Below are 25,657 nucleotides of genomic sequence, written 5' to 3'. Positions count from 1 at the left end.
ACCCTAAGCCTTCCCAGCCTTTAGTGCACTCAGTCGTGAGCAGGGGAGGCTGTTGATTGCCTGTTGTGGAAATTCAACTTTTTGGTGTGTGCCCAAAGTGATGTAGCTAGTAGGGCTTTTAGCTTGCTATGTGTTTTTGAAAATGTCTTGATTTTAAAGCCTATAGACTCAGACATTGTATTTGGCGTGAGGTTTGACATTGTAGCCTTCAGTCTCAGAGTAAAGTATCTTTGCTACAGTCGGAACAGTGACAAATAAAACCCATTCCCCCCATTCTTGCAGAAAGGGAGCTTTCAAAAGTTTCAGCTGTAGAGATAGGACTCATCTTTGTATCTGTGCCATTATAGCATCTGCATGGGCAGTGCCATTGAGGTGATCTCCATTTTGAAGTAGTCTATTTTATTCTTCACGATTGGCTGATCCCTTCTGATGACTGGGTTGGACATGACTCCAACAGGAGGGATCAGCCAATGAAGTTGGAAGTCTCACCCAGTTGACTAAATTAAAATAGTGGAAGCCCTCAATGGCGCTGCCCATGCTAACATAGCCTTTTGACCACTAGAGGCCTCTATCATCCTCTATGGTTTCAGCCAATCTGGCAACAACTAGCTAGTAGGAGGCGGCACTGGCAGTTGACACGGCGCACACACTTCTATCTTCAGACATTGGACAGACTCTTCAACATGCTCTTGTGACCATTAATATAAATTGGCCTGACAAATTCAACTATTTGGGGAGGGGATGATACAAATATACCACTTTGTAGGAAGGAGTAAAGCGACCGTCGGGCATCACTCGCAAATAAACACCCCGGAACTGGTTAGCTAGCTAACGTTAGTAACGTTACGCTCAGTTGGCTAGCTTTTTAGTGGCAATGTTTACTAGCTACACAACTGTCAACACGCGTGGAGAATAAACGTTTGGCCTGTGTACAATCAGCAAGACAGCTTGTTCTCAACACCGAAAACTTCACGGCGACCTACCACCACTTGTAGCTCCGAAAATGGCTTCAAGAGGGGGCTTTCCGGCTACTCAGATGAACCCCAGTGTTAACCCCATGAACGCTGGACATGCAGGCGGTGGAATGAGGATGCCAGGGATCCAACAGAATTCGGGTTTCCGAGCCATGAATGCCACTCCTCAGTACCATCAGGTAACTTGTCGAGAGGTTTCCCCTCGGCTAACTTGTAACTAATTGCATATCATTTACCGTGATAACGTTGCTTTATTGGCTAAAATATGGCAAGTAATATTACTTAGTGACAAGTTAAGCAACGTTACTGTATAACGTTATCATGTTACAAAAACAGTGTTGGGTTAGGCTAACTACTAGCTAGTAAAGTTAGCTAGACAATGCTGTAAGTGTCAGACAAGTGGCATTGCAGCTACTGTAGTTAGAAAATTAATTAGCGTTTCCTATTAATCTGTGGTATATTGACTTTTAATTTAATCTGGCAACTTCCGCATTTCAAGAAAGTGAAAAACTGACCGCGGCGTGAGTAGTTGATCATACCTATGTGAAGCTAGCCACAATAGTGTAATTTGCGGCTCGCCTTCAAAATAAACGTCCCCCTTTGAAAGTGATTCAAACGGATACAAATAGTGGAATAATGCCGTTTTTGGACTCGATAATGCTTAACAAAGTCGGAATGTTAAATAAATTCAACAAAAGACAATGAGTTAATTTTACACAAGTACAAATCTGTTAATTGCACTAACTGTGTTATACTTTATAATTGCATTAGGGCATACTCACGTGCACTGTACAGCCTAACCTATGGATGTTATACCTATGAAATGGGGTATCAGCCTACTCAGTCATACTCAAATAATAGCGTCTTATCTCTTATTGTGTGACTGTTAAAAACTGCTGTACAGTGCAATATGAATGTCCAATAGACTGATTGGAAGGGTGATCCCCTTCCATTCGAAATCCCACGGTAAGAGCTTATATTTGTGTGAACTCTATACAGTTGTGTTGTGTGAAACCCCATTTAATGGGTGCACAGTCCATAGGTTAGGCTTTACACTGCATGTAAATATGCCCCAATGCAATTCTAAAGTCTAATACATCCACAGTGTGATTTCAAATGAACTAATTGTCTTTTGTTTAATTTATATAAAAATATTCTAGCCTTATCTAGTCCAAATATGGCATGATATCACTATTTTCTATCCGTTTGAATTACTTTCAATTGGAGACTTTTATTTTAAAGGCCAACCGCAAATTAAACGATTGTGGATAATCCTTATTATGGCTAGCTTCATACAGCTAATCATACATCACGTGGTTGCTTGCTGGCTACTGTCAGTTGTTGGAAAACAAAGTTTGCAAATTAACAGGCAGCCGAAATGCAAGCTTTTTCATCACCGCCGTATGCATGACTATATGTAGCTAGTTCATGCATAATGTGTTAGGCTACGTAAACTTGTATTACTAATACATGGTTCCTCTTTGAAAGATATCATAACAAACATTGATCACTTTAGTGAGGAAGAAAGTTGTCAGTTTGCCATAAATGTAACCCCTTTCTGTCCCCCTGTGCTTTTAATTTCCAGCACCCTGGTATGCCACCCAACAGGGGGATCCCGATGGGGCCAATTGGGGGCCCTGGACCCTCTTATGGGGGCGGGAACATGCCCTTACGCATAGGAATGGGGCAATCAGCCATGGACGCCTCCCGAAAGCGATTCCTTCAACAACAACCGCAGGGGGGGCTGGGAGGCCCAAGGCGTGGGTGAGTTAGGGGGTGGGTTGGGTGGACTGTCTGGGGGGCACACAGTCTGTTTTTAAAAGGGGACATCAGGGTTGTTGTAGTGGTGGTGGGGTTTGTGGGGCACCATTGCACAGCATATTGATTAACCATGACTGAGGATTATGGCTGTACACAAATATATTTGGTCTTGCCAGACATTGGCCTTGTCTGAAATCTGTCATGCCTACTACTTACTTACTAAAACTACACACTATTTACTAATTGAACTACATACTATTTAGAACATACTGCTTAGTAAAAATGAATGCAGTAAGCAACAAATATCAACATACTAGGCTCACCCATCCTGAGAATGCATCATCTAATGTGAAATTGCGCTGATTCCCGCCATTCGTTCATTTGGGTACAACGTGTGCCCTTATCTCATTATCAGCTGTTGTCACACACACACGTGAGTCTGGAAATACTCTTTTATTCCTCAAAAATGTGCAGCGAATTCTACTAGATGAAAAGCCAAAAGGAAAATAACATCCTGGAATTTTAAGCATACTCGCTTTTCGAAATTTCACATACCTAAAAGGCCTACTATTTAGAAAGCTAGTATGATTATTCGGACACGGCTATTGTCTATACCAGGTTATCGTTCTTGGTGAATTCTCAGGCACAGTTATTTTTGAATGAATGATGCAGTTTGAATGCTGAATACTTCATGTCATGAAGACATGCAACCTAACTGCACTACTGTCAATGATAATGCATCTGGTAACCACAACTAATAGAGCACCATGTGATCCCCCACAAACAAGTACAAGCCCTTTATGACCATTAAGTGTACACCACAGTACTAGAAGTCAGCCGTGTGGTGGTACATTAATGACACACAAGACAGACGGTCACGGTCTTTTGGGATCCTTCCAGGGTCTTTGATAGTGACGGTGGTGTAGGGACACTACTGAAAGACTCTTTTGTACCCCTGTCCTCTCAGTCAGTGTTCTGTCTGTTGCTCCACACAATCTGCTGCACAGAGGAGTTAAAAACAAAGAAGACGTCCCATGACCACTGCCAGACAGAGCCACGTGGACAAGGGCATCTTTTTTTTTTTTTTTTTTACCTCAAAATGGAATGAGGTCATCTGCTTGTAAATGTTTGGGAGGATGGATTTCTGGTGGTTATTTCTATCATTTTGATTTACCGCAAGGGTCTTGTGTTTTTGAATGTAGTTTTCAAAATATACTGAACAAAAATGTAGATGCAACAATTTCAACGATTTTACTTAATACTACAGTTCATATAAGGAAATCGGTCAGTTGAAATACATTTAGGCCCTAATCTATTGATTTCACATGCCTGGGCAGGGGTGCAGCAATGGGTGGGACTGGGAGGGCATAGGCCCACCCACTGGGGAGCCAGGCCCAGGGAATTAGAATATGTTTTACCCCACACAAAAGGGCTTTTGTTACCGACAGAAATACTCCTCAGTTTCATCAGCGGTTTGGGTGGCTGGTCTCAGACGATCCCGCAGGGGAAAAAGCCGGTGTGGAGGTCCTGGGCTGGCGTAGTTACACGTGGTCTGCAGTTGAGGTCGGTTGGACGTACTGCCAAATTCTCTAAAATAACATTGGAGGCGGCTTATGGTAAAGAAATGAACATTCAATTCTCTGGCAACAGCTCTAGTGTTTAATCAGCTTCTTGATATGCCACACTTGTCAGGTGGATGGATTTTCTTGGCAAAGGAGAAATGCTCACTAATAGGGTTCTGGACAAATTTGTTCACATTTTTGCCAAATAAGCTTTTTGTGCATATGGAACATTTCTAGGATCTTTTATTTCAGCTCATGAAACATGGGACCAACACTTTACATGTTGCGTTTTATATTTTTACTCAGTATATATTAGATCCTTGGCACTTGATTAGCGAGTCGAACCAAGGGCTGACAGTGAAAGTCCCTGAATAATTGGATTTACTTTTAAGCAAGGTGGAGCTAGTTTAATTCGATCAAAGAAAACAAAAGCTTTTGTTGATTAAATTGTGATAAGTGTTAGCCTTTGGGTCCAAAGAGTTGTGAGCCTGAACAGGCATCAGGGTCATATTCAGTAGGCACGAAGCGGAAGAAAACATATTGAAACGTGGCGGTACCATCTGAAGTCGTCCAATAAGAAATGTTGCAAAACATTTTGGTACGTTTTACCTGAAGGAACACATCCCAATCCTCTAGCTTTTCCCTGTGTGGAATAGTGTAGCTATCATCATAAAGGTGTTTCTGTTTAAATAGCCAACATTCTAATTGCCTTACAATATGCCATTAAAGATGCGTGAAGATCTAACTCTTTGTCTCGATTTGTGTTTTTGCAGCAAAAGGCGCAGGATGGCCGACAAGGTGCTACCACAGAGGGTGAGTATAAACGTTGCCCCCTTGAAAAATAATAGTTTGATCTAAAACCATAGATATGCTTACAGTATATGGCTCTGGATCGATCCATTTATTCCCGAATGGGGAGGAAGACCCCATATCCCCCACATATTGAATCCTCCTTGTTCCAGATCCGAGACCTGGTTCCAGAGTCTGAGGCCTATATGGACCTGCTGGCCTTTGAGAGGAAGCTGGACCAGACCATCGCCCGCAAACGCATGGAGATCCAGGAAGCCATCAAAAAGCCCATTACGGTACAGCTCAAACTCATTTGTATGTATGGTATTGTAAGATAATAATCATACATTGATCAATTAACACAATTTGGTCTTCCAGTGTTTCCCTTAGATTCCTCTTCAGTCAGTATACAAAGGCTCCCAAAGCGAAATCCAGGGCAACATCCAGTTTATGTCAAATTATTTTAGTCTGTCTAGATCTGCAAAAATTATTTTAGATATGTCAGGCAAGAGAACTAGGAAGGGTGGCCTCCCCAACAGTGGTATAGGTATGGGAAACACTTTCTTTGTAAGGTTGTGATGTGTGCTCTTGTTTACCTCTCCCTCTCAGCAAAAGCGAAAGTTGAGGATCTACATATCCAACACCTACACACCCGGCAAGCCAGAAGGCGAAGAGGCAGAAAAAGTGTCATCCTGGGAACTAAGGGTGGAGGGAAAACTCCTTGAGGATGTAAGTGACCCAACTGTGTCTGTTTATCTGACGCCAGTGGTAGCTAGCCTAAAACTTGTGACGTCACCCACCTAAAACCACACAAGACAAATGAAGTCATATTTCTAGCCAAAGCTTAGTCGTAAGTCACAAGCCAGTAGGTATTGGTCGTCATCCACCATGTAGGGAAACATTTTTTTAAAGCGGAGGAAACGATACCTGAATAAAACTGCATCCATAGAGCTTGTTTGTTATACTCGTATAACAGCATGTTATTTTTGCGATGTACAATCAACACCATATGTAGTTGGACAGAACCTAAAATTTGGCTCTATGCTCCAGCGTTTTGGGTTTTGAGATGTTTCATGAGGCGACAGTACAAAATGTCACCTTTTCATTCGAGGGGATTTTCATACAAACTGTTTTACAGTTTAGAAATGAAAGCACTTTATACAGTGCCTTCGGAAAGTATTCAGACATTTTTAATTACCTTACAGCCTTATTCTGAAATTGATTAATTCAAAAATCCTCTGCAATCTACACACAATACCCCAAAATGACAAAGGGAAAACAGGCACAGATCTGTGGAAGGGTACCAAAACATTTGTGCAGCATTGAAGTTCCAAAGAACACCGTGCCCTCCATCATTCTTAAATGGAAGAAGTTTGGAACCACCAAGTCTCTTCCTAGAGCTGGCTGCCTGGCCAAACTGAGAAATCGGGGAGAAGGGCCTTGGTCAGGGAGGTGACCAAGAACCGAATGGTCACTCTGACAGAGCTCCAGAGTTCCTCTGTGGAGATGGGAGAACTTTCCAGAAGGACAACCATCTCTGCAGCACTCCACCAATCAGGCCTTTATGGTAGAGTGGCCAGATGGAAGCCACTCCTCAGTAAAAGGCACATGACAGCCCACTTGGAGTTTCCTAAAAGGCACCTAAAGACTCTGACCATGAGAAACAAGATTCTCTGGTCTGATGATAACAAGATTGAACTCTTTGGCATGAATGCCAAGCGTCATGTCTGGAGGAAAACGGGAGACTAGTCTGGATCAAGGGAAAGCTGAACGGAGCAAAGTCCAAAGAGATTATTGATGAAAACCTCCTCCTGAGGGCTCAGGACCTCAGACTGGGGCGAACGTTCACCTTCCAACGTGACAACGACCCTAAGCACACAGCCAAGACAATGCAGTGGCTTTGGGACAAGTCTCTGAATTTCCTTGAGTGGTCCAGCCAGAGCCTGGACTTGAACCTGATTGAATATCTCTGGAAAGACCTGAAAATAGCTGTGCAGCAACGCTCCCCATCCAACCTGACAGGATCTGCAGAGAAGAATGGGAGAAACCCCAAATACAGGTGTGCCAAGCTTGTAGCTTCATACCGAAGAAGACGCAAGGCTGTAATCGCTGCCAAAGGTGCTTCAACAAAGTACTGTGTAAAGGGTCTGAATACTTATGCAAGTGTGGTATTTAATTTTTTTAATTATAAATTAGCAAACATTTCCTGCCCTGTTCTTCCTTTGTCATTATGGGTTATCGTGTGTAGATACTGTATAGAAAAACAATTGAATCAATTTTAGAATAAGGCTGTAACATAACAAAATGTGGAAAAAGTCAAGGTCTGAATTCTTTCCGAATGCACTGTATATCTAGTCCCCCCCATTTGACGAAGTCGTAATTATTTGGGAAAATTCATTTTAGTAGTAAAAAATTGAGTATTTGTACCCATGTTCCTAGCACGCAATGAGTACGTCAAGCTTCTGACTCGACAAACTCGATTTAGGTTTGTGTTTTGAGTTATGTTTTGCCCAATAGGAGCAGAATATTGATTGATGACCAGAGTAATTTTCTTTCTAAATGAGTAGATAAGATGTTTCTGAACACCTTTTAAATAAACCTTGATAATGCCATGATTAAGAAAAATCATGATGACTGAGGTTGGCCTACAACAAACCATGCTAACCTCTCACCATTACAATAACAGGGGAGGTAAGCATTTTTCAGTGGGTATGGTCTTTGTGCCTCTACATTTCTCACTCATCATGATTCATTAATGACTTTCCATAATCATGGTAGAATCCACATTAATTTAGGAGTGTCCAGAAACATCTTCTATTCTTACTAACAATAAAAGTAACTTCAAAATGACACTACATTATTCACCATTCTGTTCCTACTGGGCAAAACATTATCTGAAACGCAACCAAAACAAACTATAAAAAAAGGAGTTATTTAACTAGGCAAGTCAGTTAAGAACAAATTCTTATTTACAATGACGGCCTACCAAAAGACAAAAGGCCTCCTGTGGGGACGGGGGGCTGGGACACAGCATGGTAGCGACACAGCATGGTAGCGACACATGACAACAACATGGTAGCAGCACAAAACATGGTACACACATTATTGGCCACAGACAACAGCACAAAGGGCAAGAAGGTAGAGACAACAAGACATCACGCGAAGCAGCCACAACTGTCAGTTAGTGTCCACGATTGAGTCTTTGAGTGAAGAGCTGGAGATAAAACTGTCCAGTTTGGTTTGCAGCTCGTTCCAGTCACTAGCTGCAGCAAACTGAAAAGATGAGCGACCCAGGGATGTGTGCGCTTTGGAAAATCTTTAGCAGAATGTGGATGGCAGAATGGGTGTTGTATGTGGAGGATGAGTGCTGCAGTAGATATCTCAGGTAGGGGTTAGTTGATAGTAATTTAACATTTGTTGATAGTTAATTGAGCAACTATAGACCATCTACAGATGGACTATCCAAATAGTGTCACTGAATGTTCTGTTGGAAATATTGTTTGTATAGGAGGCTGCAGCGATTAGACAGAAATGGGAAAATTGGAGCCACCCATTAAAGCTGCAGCCATGATCAAAAACCATTAACTGTTATAACTGTTGTAATACATACATTTTAGAAAATATGTTCCAGCTTTATTTTAGTGCGTATGACCTCTCTCTCGCTTATCTCCGTTACATTCAGAACATAGTGTATGTTACAACTTTATTTGGAGTGGATATCAAATCTCCACTACAAATGCATCCAAGTTTGTAGAGACACAAGCTTTATGTAGTCATTAACCACATTTCCTTACAACCATTTCATGCAGATGATTTGCCTGACGCATAAAAAAAATAAAAAGTAATGACAGGTCATTTGACCAGGAAATTTGGTAGATCATTTTGTTGTTGGTGAAATGGATTATGCGACATTTGCGGTGGATATGCTTTTATGCACAAATATTGATGTTAAAACCATCTCGCTGGGAAACTCAGGGTCGTGCGATTTTAAAATGGGGAGTTGCAGAGTTTATAGGCTGAAATAAGTTTTAAAGTTCATAAGTTTATGACTTATGGTGGATAAAGTGCACGGTAATGAGCTTTATGCAAATGTCCAATAAATATCGATACTACGTCGTCATGCACAGCTGTTTATCTGCAAAAAGTCAGTTTGATGGAAACCAATTTGCCTATTTTTCTTTACATACAGAATTTAGAATATTCACATGAAAATCTGTCGCCAATTGTATGGAACCCTGGCTACAGTGTATAAGGAATATGGTACCAAATACTAAACTTTTCACATTATCAGTGAATTCGACCTAATACTTATTACTTTGTATGGGGGGGAGATTAGTACATAAAGTGCCTTCATTTCTAAATGGTAATAGGAAACATTTGATCTCAAATCCAAAATGCTGGAGCATAGAGCCAAATTCAATTTTTTTTACTTAACTGTCCAAATACGTGTGGTGTTGAGTATGCTCAGAAATATTGTTTTCGCCCCCACCATTTCATCTGAATCTAATGCCCCTTTTTTACAATTTACTACCTGAGCCTGTCTCTAAAAATATTTTAGGCACTTAACTTCAGCGTTCTCCAATTCTGTTGGCCTGTGTCCTTGGCTTACACTACCCAGCCAGATGTTTTTTCCGTTTTTCTCTCATGTTCCTCTTTTCTCCGAAACAAGGAATTGAAACCATGGCTCGTTCTTTCTGCTACGTGCCATGAGTCGACATGCACGCTTCATACTTCTCATCTTCCAGCTGACAGTCATTGACTGCATCCCAAACGGCTCCCTATATAGTGAACTACTTTTAACCAGAGACCTATGGTAGTAGTGCACTATATATGGCATATGGTGCCATTTGGAACGCATGCGATGACTGGCTTGGCTGCAGCCACATTAAAAAGGGGGGGATTTATTTCTTGTTTTCCATTGCTTCAGTGGTTAGAGTGTGTGTAGGAAGGAGAGAGGGAAGGGGTGAGAGGGGACATGTTGCGCAAAAAGTAATTGGCAGGGGTGAGTTTTGTTGGGGGGGTGTAAACTTAGCCAACTTCTCCCAGAATGTTAGGTTTTCGCCAGCCACAGCCCCCTAATGTGGTAGGTACCAAACAATGCAGCTGTAGCAAAACACTGTAAAACAAAAAATACCTGTGTGAATGATTTTGTTTTCTATTCTTTCCGCACATGCTATTCCTAGCCTGGGAAACAGAAGAGGAAGTTTTCGTCTTTCTTTAAGAGTCTGGTCATTGAGCTCGACAAGGAACTGTATGGACCTGATAACCACTTGGTAGAGGTATGAAGGACACCAATACATACTTTGTCAACTACATTGACAACGTTTTTAGAATAGTACCCCTGAACAAGCGTTCAAATTGCCATTACTGTTCAATTGGTCAGACAAGCCTGGGTAATGAAAGGCTTACCGTAATGAAACTCCAATATAATAACACATGTAGCAGACAGCCATGTTGATCCTACAAATGGTGTGGAGGGATGGTTATGTAGAGAACGGATTGCATGAAGAAAATCTCAATAAAACCCACACTAAAGAAGAATAGATGTTAGTGTGCTGTTTTTGCACCTTGTCAAGTTCTTTTGGACACACAACGGAAAATGTTTTGCATCGGAAAAGATAATTAGTTTCTTATTGGACAAGTGCAGTTAGACCCTCCCTGTTTGTCCGTTTTCTACCATTTGGTGCCTAATGAACATGATTCTGGGTTATATTCAATAGGCACAAAACAAGCTGAATGTGGAGGGAGTTGCTAAACTTGTCCAATAAACAATTGTTTTGAATTTGGTTTGCAAAATGTCTTGCACTAATTAATATGACCCACAGTTCTAAACTCTCTTTGTATTCTCTCAGTGGCACAGGATGCCCACCACCCAGGAGACAGACGGCTTCCAGGTGAAGAGACCAGGGGACGTGAGCGTGAAATGCACCCTCCTCCTAATGCTGGACCACCAGGTATACACACACACACACCAGTGTATATTTTGTGCACTTAAATTTGATTTAGTCTATTAAGTCTTAGTCACATTTGTCATTTGAATAATGATTTAGTCTAGTTATTGTCAAAATGGCAGTTGGCCATTTTAGTCTACTATACATGCCTTTCATTTTAGTCACATCACATTTGTATTGCCTCATTAACCTATAGTAAACATAAATCACTGACTTCGATGTGCACAAACATCCATAGCCTTGTCCTACCAACATTTTTCTGCATAACATCCTATTCTCTTCCCAAAAAGAGAAATATGACATATACAGTACCAGTCCAAAGTTTGGACACACCTACTCATTCAAGGGTTTTTCTTTATTTTGACTATTTTCAACATTGTAGAATAATAGTGAAGACATCAAAACTATGAAATTACACATATGGAATCATGTAGTAACCAAAAAAGTGTTAATCAAAATATATTTTAGATTCTTCAAAGTAGCCACACTTTGCCTTTATGACAGCTTTGCACGCTCTTGGCATTCTCTCAACCAGCTTCACCTGGGATGCTTTTCCAACAGTCTCGAAGGAGTTCCCACATATGCTGAGCACTTGTTGGCTGCTTTTCCTTCACTCTGCTGTCCAACTCATCCCAAACCATCTCAGTTGGGTTGAGGTCGGGTGATTGTGGAGGTCAGGTCATCTGAAGCAGCATTCCATCACTCTCCTTGGTCAAATAGCCCTTACACAGCCTAGATGTGTGTTGGGTCATTGTCTTATATATATATTTTTTTACCTATTGTCCAGGCAGGGGAGGGTCATGTAATTGATGAAATGTTGATATTTCTCAGTGTTTCAGATTTAGTTGCTCATGAGGCTATATATCGATGTGTGCCGATGCCGCCCCTCATCTCTGATTCTCCACTGGGTGCTCAATATCAAGTGTGCCTATAGGCTAATTAGTGTGGTCTCAATCAAGTGATCCATAGCTTATAGGCTACAAAGTGCATGCTCAGAGGGACAGAGCAGAGTTATATTTCTAAGATTGCTGCTGGGATGGTGTAAATAAAACTAGGCTGCATTATACACGGCAATGGATATTCCAACCCTGAGCCCCAGCCTGCTCTGCTATTGCAGATCCAACACTTTTTTTGTGTGTGTGCTGCTTAACCAATGACTGTGCTGTTTAGGGCTACAGTGGCAGTTCAGGAGGAGAGTCAAAGGTTTCTTCCTAAAATCATTTTCGATTAGGCCAAGTCCAAAACATTCACTAACAATCTGTTAAGTTTTGAGAAGGAGAGCACGGAGATGAGGAGGACCGGAGGTCAACTTTGATAGCGTGCTACTGCTATACTTGATTTTATTAAAAACAATATGTTATTGACCTCCCAATAAGCTAGTTTCTTTGACGTTCAGAGGCCGACTTTGCTTGGGAAGTAATCTAATTCTGTCACTATGGATTGATTTAAGCTATTCACCCAGACAGCTTTTTGGGAAACACTTGTGACCTCTGATTGGGTTAAGCCACCGAAGAACAGTAGCCAGCAGTTAAAGCTTACGTTTATCTGTGTAGGTAGGCCTACCTTCTGGGGTGGAAAGGTAAGCCTAACTTTTGAAAGTACCATGCTCAGATTCATAATGACGTCTCAGATTAAATTAACTGCGGACAAGACACACGCTGATTTGGCATTGGGGAAATATGATAATATGAACACAGGCCTATATCTCTGTCCATTTCTTAGCCTGTAATTTTGTGTGGTATTAAAAAGATATTCAACTAATATGTAAAGTTACATAGAATTGCATGAAATGTTTATAGAAGACAAAAATTCTCGGGCCTGCAAATACGATGATCGATTCAGGCAATGCTTTTACTCTAAAGGAGATCTTTCCTCCCCTACTCTTGTCCATGGTGGTATGTGAACCCACAACCTTTTGGGCCGCAGCCCTGTGCGCTATAAAAATGCTTACAGGATGAAGAACCGTTTGTAAAACGGCATATCCAAGTCTCTGGTCTGTCCAAGAAGTGAGAGTATGTTCTCTGCTATCCACTTTGTTATAATTATTATTTTAGGTATAGGGGAGGGTTTAGGCCATTTTGCATTGTTCTACATAGAACTATGCTATCTGAAAGTTCCAAAACATTGTGTCCTGCTGAACAAGCCCTAGGCAGTTTACACTGCTGCTACTACTATAGTATCTATGCATAGTGACTTTACCCCTACCTACATGTACAAATGTCTTCAACTAACCTTTACCCCCACACATTGACTTGGTACCGGTTCCCCCGTATATAGTTTCATTATTTAGTTACAAAATAAAAAAATATCTACTTTAGTTTATATTTTTCTTAACTGCATTGTTGGTTAAGGGCTTGTAAGTAAGCATTTCACGGTAAGGTCTACACTTGTTGTATTCCGCGCATTTGACGAATAAAATTCTTAGATTTAAAGTTGGCTAATAAGAACATGACTGAACAAGGTGTAGCCTAAACAAATGGTTAACGGTCCAGTCCGCAAGAAGCATAGTCTTTGAACTGTCCCGCGCTATGCTTTATGAATATAAATGCGACCCGCCAGTGCGCTTGGGAAAGAAAACGCAACCGTACTATTGGTCATATCTTTTGAACGGTAAGGGCTAGAATCAGGCGGTGATCTGAGGAAAAGAGGGAGACTTGGCTACAGAACCTGGCTATGAAATGCAGTGGGGAATGTGGGAGGGTTGAGCGAGACTACACATTCAAAGCCAGCCTACTTTTCTATACTCAAGGGGGAGAAAAACTTAGCTAGACTGTTAACTATTAAACTCAATGCTGCTATTGTTTTTATTTCGTAAAGCAGCTTGTTTCCTAACCAGTCAAAGGGTAGCTAAATAAAGGCTGGTGGTGACTGGTTAGCTATGGGGAAGCAAGAGTATGATCAGAGGCGGCGCCAGAGCAGAGCCTGTCTGCCCACACTCATCCCTTGCTCCCCCGCAGCTCACCAGCTCTAGGCTGTGTGTAGAGTATCCTTCCCACTGTTGAACAGAGCGGTGCATCTGTGCTGCTAATATTAATTGTGCTTATCACTGAAAAGATCTCAATCTCTCCAAAAACTAAGTTAATACTGACACACAGACGTGTAATACGGCATGGTAACACATAGACATTACAGTACCAATAAACCAGAGTAGCTATGGTGAAATGTCACATGCGATCACAGGGTGACAATTTTGTTCATAAAATTGTGATGTATGTTTGACTGTTATTACTACGTAGTCACTCAGACGTTATCAGGGTCATGTTTGCCCGCAGCATACCACCCTGTATCCCATTACTGGTTCAACTCTGAACCTAAGCAGTGTCGGTCCTGGTAGGTCCCTGGATGGGAGACCAGATGCTGCTGGAAGTGGTGTTGAAGGGCTTCTGGTCTAAGGAGATCCAAATCGCCCAGGAGAGTGAAGGGGACATTGCCCTACGTAGTGTGCCATCTTTCGGATGGGACTTTAAATGGGTGTCCTGACTCACTGTGGTCATTAAAAATCCCATGGCATTACCGTAAGAGTAGGGGTGTTAACCCCGTTGTCATGGCTAAATTCCCAACCTGGCCCAATTCCATCATGGCCACCTAATCATCCCCCCCATTCCTAATTGGCAGATCACTCCTCACCTCTCCAACTGAATGCTGATGTGTGGTGAGCGTTCTGACACATAAATGGTCGCCGTGCATCACCCAGGTGGGTGCTACACATTGGTGGTGGATGAGGTGAGTTTCCCCCTACTACGTAAAGCACTTTGAGTACCTCAGTTGGTAGAAAAGTGCTATATAAATCCAATCAATAATTATTATTATTAATTAGGCACCAAACCAAAGAAAACTGACTGAAACAGGGAGGGACTAACTGTCCAGTAAGAAACACACATTTTTGTTTTCCGTTGCAAAATGTTTTAAAAGATTTTCCGTTGCTTTCCGTAATGAACATGATCCTGATAATAGATATGGGGGAAGGTCAACTGAAGGATGCATGGCAGATGTGTGACTGTCAGCCCTTTCGCAATATGTATTTCATTTTAGGGAAGTGGAGGCGTGCCAATTTTAAAAGCCAAACTGGCATTACCACATTTGAAGTATTATACTTCCAAACACGTGTTTTTAATATCTGCATGTTGATTTTGAGGGTTGAATAGTGATGTTTAAATTTCCAGTAACCCACAGAGACGACGTGATGGGAAAGTGTGTTTATCTGTTCTCCAATTGGCTATGTTGGCCTAAAGCCTTCATCTCCCTCTTCCTTTTCTCCTCTGCATTTTTCCTTCTCCCCTCCCTCCTTTACCTCTTCTTTCACCACCTCCTCTTCACACAGCCCCCACAGTACAAGCTGGACCCAAGACTGGCCAGGCTGCTAGGTGTACACACCCAGACACGGGCTAGCATCATGCAGGCGCTGTGGCTCTACATCAAGAACAACAAGCTGCAGGACAGCCACGAGAAGGAGTACATCAACTGCAACCGCTACTTCAGACAGGTGCTGGCCCTTAATGCTTAAAGGGATGACTTACTTATTCATGATGGCACCTAGTGGCGCAAAGGGCCTCGCGTCTTAAAGGGATAATTCATCTCAATTGAACATTGTCAGTGTTGACTTTGGATGTTCGCCAATGTTTTTTGAGGCCTGCAGAATTATCTTAATGTAGATATAGTATGATCAACAAACCACACAGTCCTAAATAGATTACAGCTCAAATGTAGACTTTTGTGGGATAAAAACAATAACAAAATGTGTTTTTTGGGGGGGTAAACTGTAATTTAAACATTACTTGTCATGTAGCCTTAGAGAGCAATTGTGAAAGCTCTCAACCATTTGTCAACTTAACTTGACATAAATACAACACAAACATGTAGAAATACCAGCAAACAAAAAGTAACTCCACAATGAATGAAACTCCTACGTAGAGCCCATTTAGGTTGGTGGAATGTGTGTGATAACAGTTGTCCTAAAGCAGGGATTTTCAAACCTCTCCGCGGTGACCTCCAGCCGTTAGCACACCTGGTTCAACTTGTCATCAAGCCCTTGACTACTGGGAATACAGATATGCATCAGTTTCTCACAGATACCTTTAAAAAAAAAAGCGGTCTAAGGCACTGCATCGCCGTGCATGGGGCATCACTACAGACCCGGGTTCGATCCCAGGCTGTGTCACAGACGACCGGGAGACCCATGAGGCGGGACACAATTGGTCGAGCGTCGCCGAGTTAGGGGAGGGTTTTGACAACCGGCATGTCCTAGCGACTCCTTGTGGTGGGCTGGGCGCCTGCAAGTGAACTTTGGTCGCTAGTTGTTCAGTGTTTCCTCCGACACATTGGTGTGGCTGGCTTCCGGGTTAAGCGAGCAGTGTGGCTTGGCAGGTTCGTGTTTCGAGGGACGCATAGCTCTCGACTTTCACCTCTCCTGAGTCCGTACGGGAGTTGCAGCGATGGGACAAGACTAAATACCAAGTGGATATCATGAAAAAGGAGTAAAAAATAACCACTCAGTATCTGGTGTGACCACCATTTTCCTCATGCAGCGCAACATCTCCTTTGCATTTGATTGTTGATTATGGCCTGTGGAATGTTGTCCCACTCCTATTCAATGGCTATGCAAAGTTGCTGGATATTGGCGGGAACTGGAACACGCTGTCTTACACGTCGATCCAGAGCATCACAAACATGCTCAATGGGTGACATGTCTGAGTATGCAGGCATTGGAAGAACTGGGAAGTTTTCAGCTTCCAGGAATTGTGTACAGATCCTTGCGACATGGGGTCGTGCATTATCATGTTGAAACATGAAACTGTCCTAAAGCACAGGTATCAAACTCTTTCCATGGAGGGCTGAGTGTCTGCGGGTTTTCACTCCTGCCTTGTACTTGAATGATCAATTATGGTCCCTGATCAGTTCGGAACATAATTGCACACAAATTAAGAAAATAACAAAACATCAAACTCTGCTTTCCATGGAATGAGTTTGACACCTCTGTCCTAAAGGATTTATTTTTTGTAAATCAAAAATAAGCTTTACTTAAACGGTTAACTATCCCTTTAACTTGTCTGAACTGCAGATTTTAGGCTGCACACGTATGCGGTTCTCTGAGATTCCCATGAAGCTGGCTGGCCTGCTGCAGCATCCTGACCCAATCATCATCAATCACATGATCAGGTGTGTATGAGTGGCTAATAACCAATCCCAAATCGACACTTACCCCTTGTGCTTGTATAGATCTGAGCGGAATGGATGGGAATATGCCAGAGATCTCAAACTTGCGGCCCACAAGCTGCTTTCTTGTTGTGGCCCCCATACTGATATCTAATACCTGTTGGAATCCGGCCCTATTGGAAGTGTTCCTAAACCCATGTTCATACACTGCTCAAAAAAATAAAGGGAACACTTAAACAACACAATGTAACTCCAAGTCAATCACACTTCTGTGAAATCAAACTGTCCACTTAGGAAGCAACACTGATTGACAATAAATTTCACATGCTGTTGTGCAAATGGAATAGACAAAAAGTGGAAATTATAGGCAATTAACAAGACACAATGCACATTTGTGGCCTGCTGGAGGTCATTTTGCAGGGCTCTGGCAGTGCTCCTCCTTGCACAAAGGCGGAGGTAGCGGTCCTGCTGCTGGGTTGTTGCCCTCCTACGGCCTCCTCCACATCTCCTGATGTACTGGCCTGTCTCCTGGTAGCGCCTCCATGCTCTGGACACTACGCTGACAGACACAGCAAACCTTCTTGCCACAGCTCGCATTGATGTGCCATCCTGGATGAGCTGTACTACCTGAGCCACTTGTGTGGGTTGTAGACTCCGTCCCATGCTACCACTAGAGTGAAAGCACCGCCAGCATTCAAAAGTGACCAAAACATCAGCCAGGAAGCATAGGAACTGAGAAGTGGTCTGTGGTCACCACCTGCAGAACCACTCCTTTATTGGGGGGTGTCTTGCTAATTGCCTATAATTTCCACCTTTTGTCTATTCCATTTGCACAACAGCATGTGAAATGTATTGTCAATCAGTGTTGCTTCCTAAGTGGACAGTTTGATTTCACAGAAGTGTGATTGACTTGGAGTTACATTGTGTTGTTTAAGTGTTCCCTTTATTTTTTTGAGCAGTGTAGTTTATTACTATAGCTTAGTAATATCAGTCAGACTAAAGTCTGGGATACCATTTCTTACATCTGTATTTAGTCATTTAATGTACTGTAACTTTTTGAAAGGGATTTTTCTATGTTCATCCCTTAAAACCGATCACGACTGTCTTAATACGTCTCTGTTCTATTCTCGCCACTCTGTAGCGTGGACCCGAACGACCAGAAGAAGACGGCGTGCTACGACATTGACGTGGAGGTGGACGATCCTCTGAAGGCCCAGATGAATAGTTTCCTGTCCTCAACTACCAATCAGCAGGAGATCGCCGCCCTGGAGATGAAGGTCGATTTGAATTGAATAAACTTTATTGATCCTTAGAGGTCTGGAACCCTGACCACTATAATGTCCGAATGTTTCAGACCCTTGCTTTAAGTCAGTGGGTTCTTTTGGCAATAACCCTTTCTTTTGAGTGGCTGCAGCCTGCAGTGTTTGCTTGTTTTCATTGAGTGACTAATAAAACTTCCATGACGGAACTAGTGAGTAGATATTTTCGTAAAATGGGAGCGCCTCTGTTGCTCAGGTCTTAGTTTGAAGTGCAATGTTTGAGCATCTGCCCATTTCTCTTATTAGGTGATGGATGAAGAAGTCATTGAATCAGCATGGCTAGTGCTTAGCCTGGTCCCAGATAGGATTGTGCTGTATAGCCAAGACAGTTGGCAAGACGGCATAAACAGAACTGGGTCCAGGCTTATTAGGGCTGGCCTTTCCAACTATAAAAACATGCAGCTCTTCATGTCATTTCTAGTATCTCATCAGGCATGTCCTCACTCGACTCTTCTCAGATCCACGAGACCATTGAGTCCATCAACCAGCTGAAGACCCAGCGAGACTTCATGTTGAGCTTCAGCAACAACCCGCAGGACTTCATCCAGGACTGGCTCAAGTCCCAGAGTCGAGACCTCAAGGTACTGACTGACTGTAAATAGCTTGGCATCAAGGGCTGCATTCCATTCCAAAATGCTGCTCCCTTCCCTCTCTCTCTTTGGTTCTTTCCGCACACTTCCATAGCCAAATATTTTCACAATGTAAATCCAATGGCTTGTGCATCTGTCCTACTTAATAGAATGTATGTATAGGAATCCAATGCCTTGAATGTAATGTACACAAAAGCATATCCTCTTCTCATGTTGTATAGAGGAGATTGAGATGGTGGACCAAGTTATTGAAATATTGTACACTTACCTGTAAATGTATTGTTGTTTTTCAGTTGATGACGGACGTGGCAGGTAACCCAGAGGAGGAGAGGAGGACTGAGTTTTACCAGGCCCCCTGGGTACCAGAAGCTGTAGGCCGATACGTCTACTCTAAGGTAGGCATCCAGCACCATCGGATGGGTGATGGGTCGCAATATTTTTCATTAGGGCTATATTTGTTGGATCCATGCAGTACACTCTGTATTGGTCTATCACTAAAAGGGAACAAGGTTGACACACCTGTATGAATACTTTTAGGATGTTTTATATAGGTAGGGCTGGTCGACGTTTATAAAGAAATGCTTACCATGCCATTTCACTGTTAAAGGAATAGTTCACCCAAATTACACATTGATTATTTCCTTACCCAGTAAGCGGTCTATGGACAAGGTATGACTGCAATCCATGCTTTGGTTTCATTTCCCTGGCACTGTTTCCAAAAATGCAAACGTTTTAGCATTTGTGCCACATCCCATTCAAGTCATGGTACCTACAGTGGGGCAAAAAAGTATTTAGTCAGCCACCAATTGTGCAAGTTCTCCCACTTAAAAAGATGAGAGAGGCCTGTAATTTTAATCATAGGTACACTTCAACTATGACATACAAAATGAGAAAAAAAAATCCAGAAAATCACATTGTAGGACTTTTAATGAATTTATTTGCAAATTATGGTGGAAAATAAGTATTTGGTCACCTACAAACAAGCAAGATTTCTGGCTCTCACAGACCTGTAACTTCTTCTTTGAGGCTCCTCTGTCCTCCACTCGTTACCTGTATTAATGGCACCTGTTTGAACTTGTTATCAGTATAAAAGACACCTGTCCACAACCTCAAACAGTCACACTCCAAACTCCACTATGGCCAAGACCAAAGAGCTGTCAAATGACACCAGAAACAAAATTGTAGACCTGCACCAGGCTGGGAAGACTGAATCTGCAATAGGTAAGCAGCTTGGTTTGAAGAAATCAACTGTGGGAGCAATTATTAGGAAATGGAAGACATACAAGACCACTGATAATCTCCCTCGATCTGGGGCTCCACGCAAGATCTCACCCCGTGGGGTCAAAATGATCACAAGAACGGTGAGCAAAAATCCCAGAACCACACGGGGGGACCTAGTGAATGACCTGCAGAGAGCTGGGACCAAAGTAACAAAGCCTACCATCAGTAACACACTACGCCGCCAGGGACTCAAATCCTGCAGTGCCAGACGTGTCCCCCTGCTTAAGCCAGTACATGTCCAGGCCCGTCTGAAGTTTGCTAGAGAGCATTTGGATGATCCAGAAGAAGATTGGGAGAATGTCAGATGAAACCAAAATATAACTTTTTGGTAAAAACTCAACTCGTCGTGTTTGGAGGACAAGGAATGCTGAGTTGCATCCAAAGAACACCATACCTACTGTGAAGCATGGGGGTGGAAACATCATGCTTTGGGGCTGTTTTTCTGCAAAGGGACCAGGACGACTGATCCGTGTAAAGGAAAGAATGAATGGGGCCATGTATCGTGAGATTTTGAGTGAAAACCTCCTTCCATGAGCAAGGGCATTGAAGATGAAACGTGGCTGGGTCTTTCAGCATGACAATGATCCCAAACACACCGCCCGGGCAATGAAGGAGTGGCTTCGTAAGAAGCATTTCAAGGTCCTGGAGTGGCCTAGCCAGTCTCCAGATCTCAACCCCATAGGAAATCTTTGGAGGGAGTTGAAAGTCCGTGTTGCCCAGCAACAGCCCCAAAACATCACTGCTCTAGAGGAGATCTGCATGGAGGAATGGGCCAAAATACCAGCAACAGTGTGTGAAAACCTTGTGAAGACTTACAGAAAACGTTTGACCTCTGTCATTGCCAACAAAGGGTATATAACAAAGTATTGAGAAACTTTTATTGACCAAATACTTATTTTCCACCATAATTTGCAAATAAATTCATAACAAATCCTACAATGTGATTTTCTGGATTTTTTTTTTTCTCATTTTGTCTGTCATAGTTGAAGTGTACCTATGATGAAAATTACAGGCCTCTCATCTTTTTAAGTGGGAGAACTTGCACAATTGGTGGCTGACTAAATACTTTTTTGCCCCACTGTATATTAGCGTTTTTCATATCCAAAAGTATCTCAAATTGAATTATGACTCAAAGTTGCTTAGATGATTTCGAAATGATGATACCGATATTAGCGTTTTTCGCACATCATTTTGAAATCATCTCAGCGACTTTGTTGAGCGTCACAATTTAATTTTAGATACTTATGGAGGATTTGGATATGAAAAAATGCTAATATCAATACCATGACTTGAATGTGATTTGTGTCACGAATGCTAAAATGTTAGCATTTAGAAACCGTACCAAGGAAACTAAACCAAAGCATGGATTTATGTCATACCTTGGCCATAGACTGTTAACAGGGTAAGTAAACCAATGTCATTTTTTAATTTGGGTGAACTATCCCTTTAAAAATATACACATTTCTGTGTCTTAGGTGCAGCAGAGAAGACAGGAGTTGGAGCAGGTGCTGGGAATTCGACTCACCTGAGTCCTTATGGGGCGTAGCACCCCAATCCACTAAAACAAAACAAGGCAAATTTTAAGATTGTCTTAAACTCCCAGTTTTACATGAATCATATCCAAAACACAACCACAGAACTGGAATCAGCTTCCATCAATTCGCAATGCCTTTTTCAACCACTTTGTAATAGCATATGTTTATATACGTTATTCTACAACTATTGCAGCTAATGTGTCTTTCAATCACAAAGCCTTATGTCCTTATGGGAACGGTTTGGTGCCATGGTTTCAGCAGGGTAAAGGCTTTTGAGTACTTGGCTGGTATCTGTTAGTAGCATTTTTTTTTTTACTTTGAGACCAAAGTAATGATTTACATGGTCTTGCTTATAGTCTCGTCTTTCTCCACATTACGAGGGATACTGTTTGACAGCCAGCTGATTCAAATATTTGCCTTATAATATTGCAAGATGTACAAATGAGTTTGTAGCTTTCTTCCCACGTTGGCTTATGATGTCTTAACTTGAGTCAAAACAGCTAGACAGTACCAAAGCTTATGTGCCATTTTTTGTGTGTTTTTACCATAGTTTTTCAAAGCTATGGAGATGATTGGTTAGGGAAAGTACCTAAAGCCTAGTAGCCTTTACACAAACAAAGCTTGTTAGAAATACAGAATAATATCCTAGAATCCATGTTTGGACAGGACACTCAGGAAATCGTAGTGCTGGTAAATCATGGTTAGGGGCTGTTCTATTCGCTAGGAAAGGAGCCCACTTTGTCCAGCTGTTGCAGTCAATTTGGATTTGTGTTTCTCTGTTTACATGCTGTTTTGATTGGTTGTTAGGGTATTTCACTGTCTGAATTCCAAGGGGGGGGAAGATTGGCAGTTTGGGTGGGTGCAAGGGGGTCTCCCTAAAAGGAATACTTTGGGATTTTGGCAATGAAGCTCTACTTCCCCAGAGTCAGATGAACTCATTCATACCGTTTGTCTCTGCATCCAGTATAAGGAAGTTAGGTAGTATCGCGAGCCAGTGATAACTAGCGTTAGCGAAGTGACTGTAAGTCTATGGTATCTACTAGCATGCTAATAGTTTCCATATACTTCCAGGCATTGCGCTAACGCTAGTTAGCAACTTCCAAACTGCACGCAGGAACATAACAGGGTATCCACAAGTTCATCTGACTCTGGGGAAGTAGATAAAGGGCTTCATTGCCAAAATCCTGAAGTATCCCTTTAACTTAATTTAGGAAGTCTGAAACTGTTATTTGAATTAATAGGAATCCAAACCATAGTAGTACTTCACAATGTGCATATGGTTGTCCACCATTGTATTTTCATGTAAGTCTTAAAGGGATAATCCACCACACATTCCTATGATTAACAGTTAAATAACACTATGTGAAGAAACATAATGCCAGTCAATATCAGCATGTGAAGTAGCTAGCTAGCTGTAAAATCACCTAGAGAAACTGCACTGTCAATTTAGGAGTCTTAAACAGAGTTAACTTGCAGTTCGTCTCTGCCCAGAGCTTCATACAGTCATTGGCTCACAGCAAGTGCAGAGCTTTCCCACAGACACACAGGGTGCATTGTGATATGGTACTTGAAGGAGAAACTGGGTCGAATAATTTGGTACACTGTTTAGATTGAGCACATCTAAGCAAAATATGTACTTTGTGATGACTGTATAAATGGATGGATGTGTTCAAGAGAAGTATGTCCATACCATCTATTGGCAGATTTGGCGAACTGGAGTGCAGGTAATTGTTTTAAAAGCACTATTAAATGTAATGGGGGATAACACTATCTCCAGTGACAAGAACCATGTAGCAATGATACGTTCCTACACGATTTTCACAGACTGACCTCTTAGGAGTTAAATCATGGGCCCATTTTTATTTTACCCACTGATAGAACAGGCTTTCCCCAAATTTACAGGTTTTACATGACTTTAATTTCTGGGGTTGGATTATCCCTTTAATCTATACTGAACAAAAATGTAAACACAACATGTAACAATTTCAAAGATTTTATTGAGTTAGTTCATATAAGGAAATTAGTCCATTTAAATAAATAAATTAGGCCCTAATCTATAGATTTCACATGACTGGGCAGGGGTGCAGCCACCCACTGTCGAGCCAGGCCCAGCCAATCAGAATGAGTTTTTCCCCACTAAAGGGCTTTATTACAGATGATCCTGCAGATGAAGAAGCTGCATGTGGCGTTCCTGGGCTGGCGTGGTTACACGAGGCCGGTTGGATGTACTGCCAAATTATCTATAAAAAAGATTACATTCCTGCACTCAGCACGCTCCCTCAACTCGAGACATCTGTGGCATTGTGTGACAACTGCACATTTTAAAGTGGTTTTTTATTGTACCCTGCACAAGGTGCACCTGTGTAATGATCATGCTGTTTAATCAGCTTCTTGATTTGCCACACCTGTCAGATGGATGGATTATCTTGACAAAGGAAAAATGCTCACTAACCTGGATGTGCAGAAACTGAGAGAAATCTGCTTTTTGTGTGTGTACAGGACTTTTTTTTCAAGCTCATGAAACACTTGCTGCGTTTAAAAAAAAAAATTGTTCAGTGTAGCTTGAATGTTTTATATGCAGGTTTTTACTTTAGGAAAATGTCTAAATGCCTATGAATGTTCCAAAAATCAGATTTTTGTCAGTGCCAAAATTGTTCTTGTGAAAGAGAGCAGTTACGCTGTGCCTGTTCTGCTTGATTTTCTACGACATCTTTGTAGAAGTTTGCATGTTTTGTATCCTCAATCGAAAGCTTTTATACAAATATACTCGGGGTGCCTTTGGAATATTTCGTAAAATAAATATACTTGAAACATTTCTACGTATTTATTTGGACAGTAAACCTTACACATTTTTGGTCTCTATTCTCCAGCATTTTGGATTTGAGATGTTTTATGAGGCGACAGTACAGAATGTCACTTTTTTATTTATTTGAGTGCGTGTTCATACATCTGTTTTACGTTTTAGAAATGCAAGAACTCTGTATATAGTCCCCCATTTTGAAGGTGTCATAAGTATTTGGACAAATTCACTTTAATGTATTAAAGTAGTCAAGTGAAGTATTTGGTCCCATATTCCTAGCATGCAGTGACATCAAGCTTGTGACTCCACAAACTTATTGGCTGCATTTTAAGTTTGTGTTGGTTGGGTTTCCGATTGTGCTGTGCCATTTAGAAATGAATGGTAAATATATTGTCATTTTGTAATCACTTATTATAAATATGTTTCTGAACACTAATACATTAATGTGGATACTACCATGATCATGACTAAATCGTGAATGAGTGAGAAAGTTTTACATTGGCACAAAGATCATACCCCCAAAACATTCTAAGCTCTCAGAATTACCAATAATGGGAGGTTTGAATTTTTGATACTTTTGGTCATGTAGTGTATGTGGACACCTGCTCGTCGAATATCTCATTCCAAAATCATGGGCATTAATATGGAGTTGGTCCTCCCTTTTGCTGCTATAACAGCCTCCACCTCTTCTGGGAAGGCTTTCCACTAGATGTTGGAACATTACAGCAGGGACTTGCTCCCGTTCAGCCAGAAGCGCATTAGTGAGGTCATGCACTGATGTTGGGCGATTAGGCCTGGTTCGCAGTCGGCATTCCAATTCATCCCAAAGGTATTCGATGGGGTTGAGGTCAGGACTCTGCAGCCCAGTCAAGTTCTTCCACACAGATCTCGACAAATCATTTCTGTATGGACCTCGCTTGTGCTGAAACAGGAAAGTGCCTT

At 41.8% G+C, this 25,657-nt stretch overlaps 1 protein-coding gene across 1 annotated transcript; it reads left to right on the top strand.

Moving 5' to 3' along the window:
• Nucleotides 1-614: 614 nt before the first annotated feature.
• On the top strand, nt 615-23,957 carry smarcd2 (SWI/SNF related, matrix associated, actin dependent regulator of chromatin, subfamily d, member 2). The gene is made up of 13 exons (XM_038991553.1): nt 615-1,153; nt 2,560-2,738; nt 5,071-5,110; nt 5,260-5,382; nt 5,696-5,815; nt 10,270-10,365; nt 10,939-11,040; nt 15,359-15,520; nt 17,096-17,193; nt 18,332-18,467; nt 18,968-19,090; nt 19,393-19,494; nt 21,856-23,957. Exons 1-13 carry the CDS (start codon nt 1,004-1,006, stop codon nt 21,907-21,909), a joined length of 1,485 nt encoding a protein of 494 aa, XP_038847481.1. The 5' UTR covers nt 615-1,003; the 3' UTR covers nt 21,910-23,957.
• Nucleotides 23,958-25,657: the final 1,700 nt, after the last annotated feature.

The sequence above is a fragment of the Salvelinus namaycush genome, chromosome 4 (assembly GCF_016432855.1).
Source record: "Salvelinus namaycush isolate Seneca chromosome 4, SaNama_1.0, whole genome shotgun sequence".
NCBI lineage: Eukaryota > Metazoa > Chordata > Actinopteri > Salmoniformes > Salmonidae > Salvelinus > Salvelinus namaycush.
The sequence above is the reverse complement of the archived record's forward strand: the minus strand, read 5'-3'. Positions and strand labels throughout refer to the sequence as shown.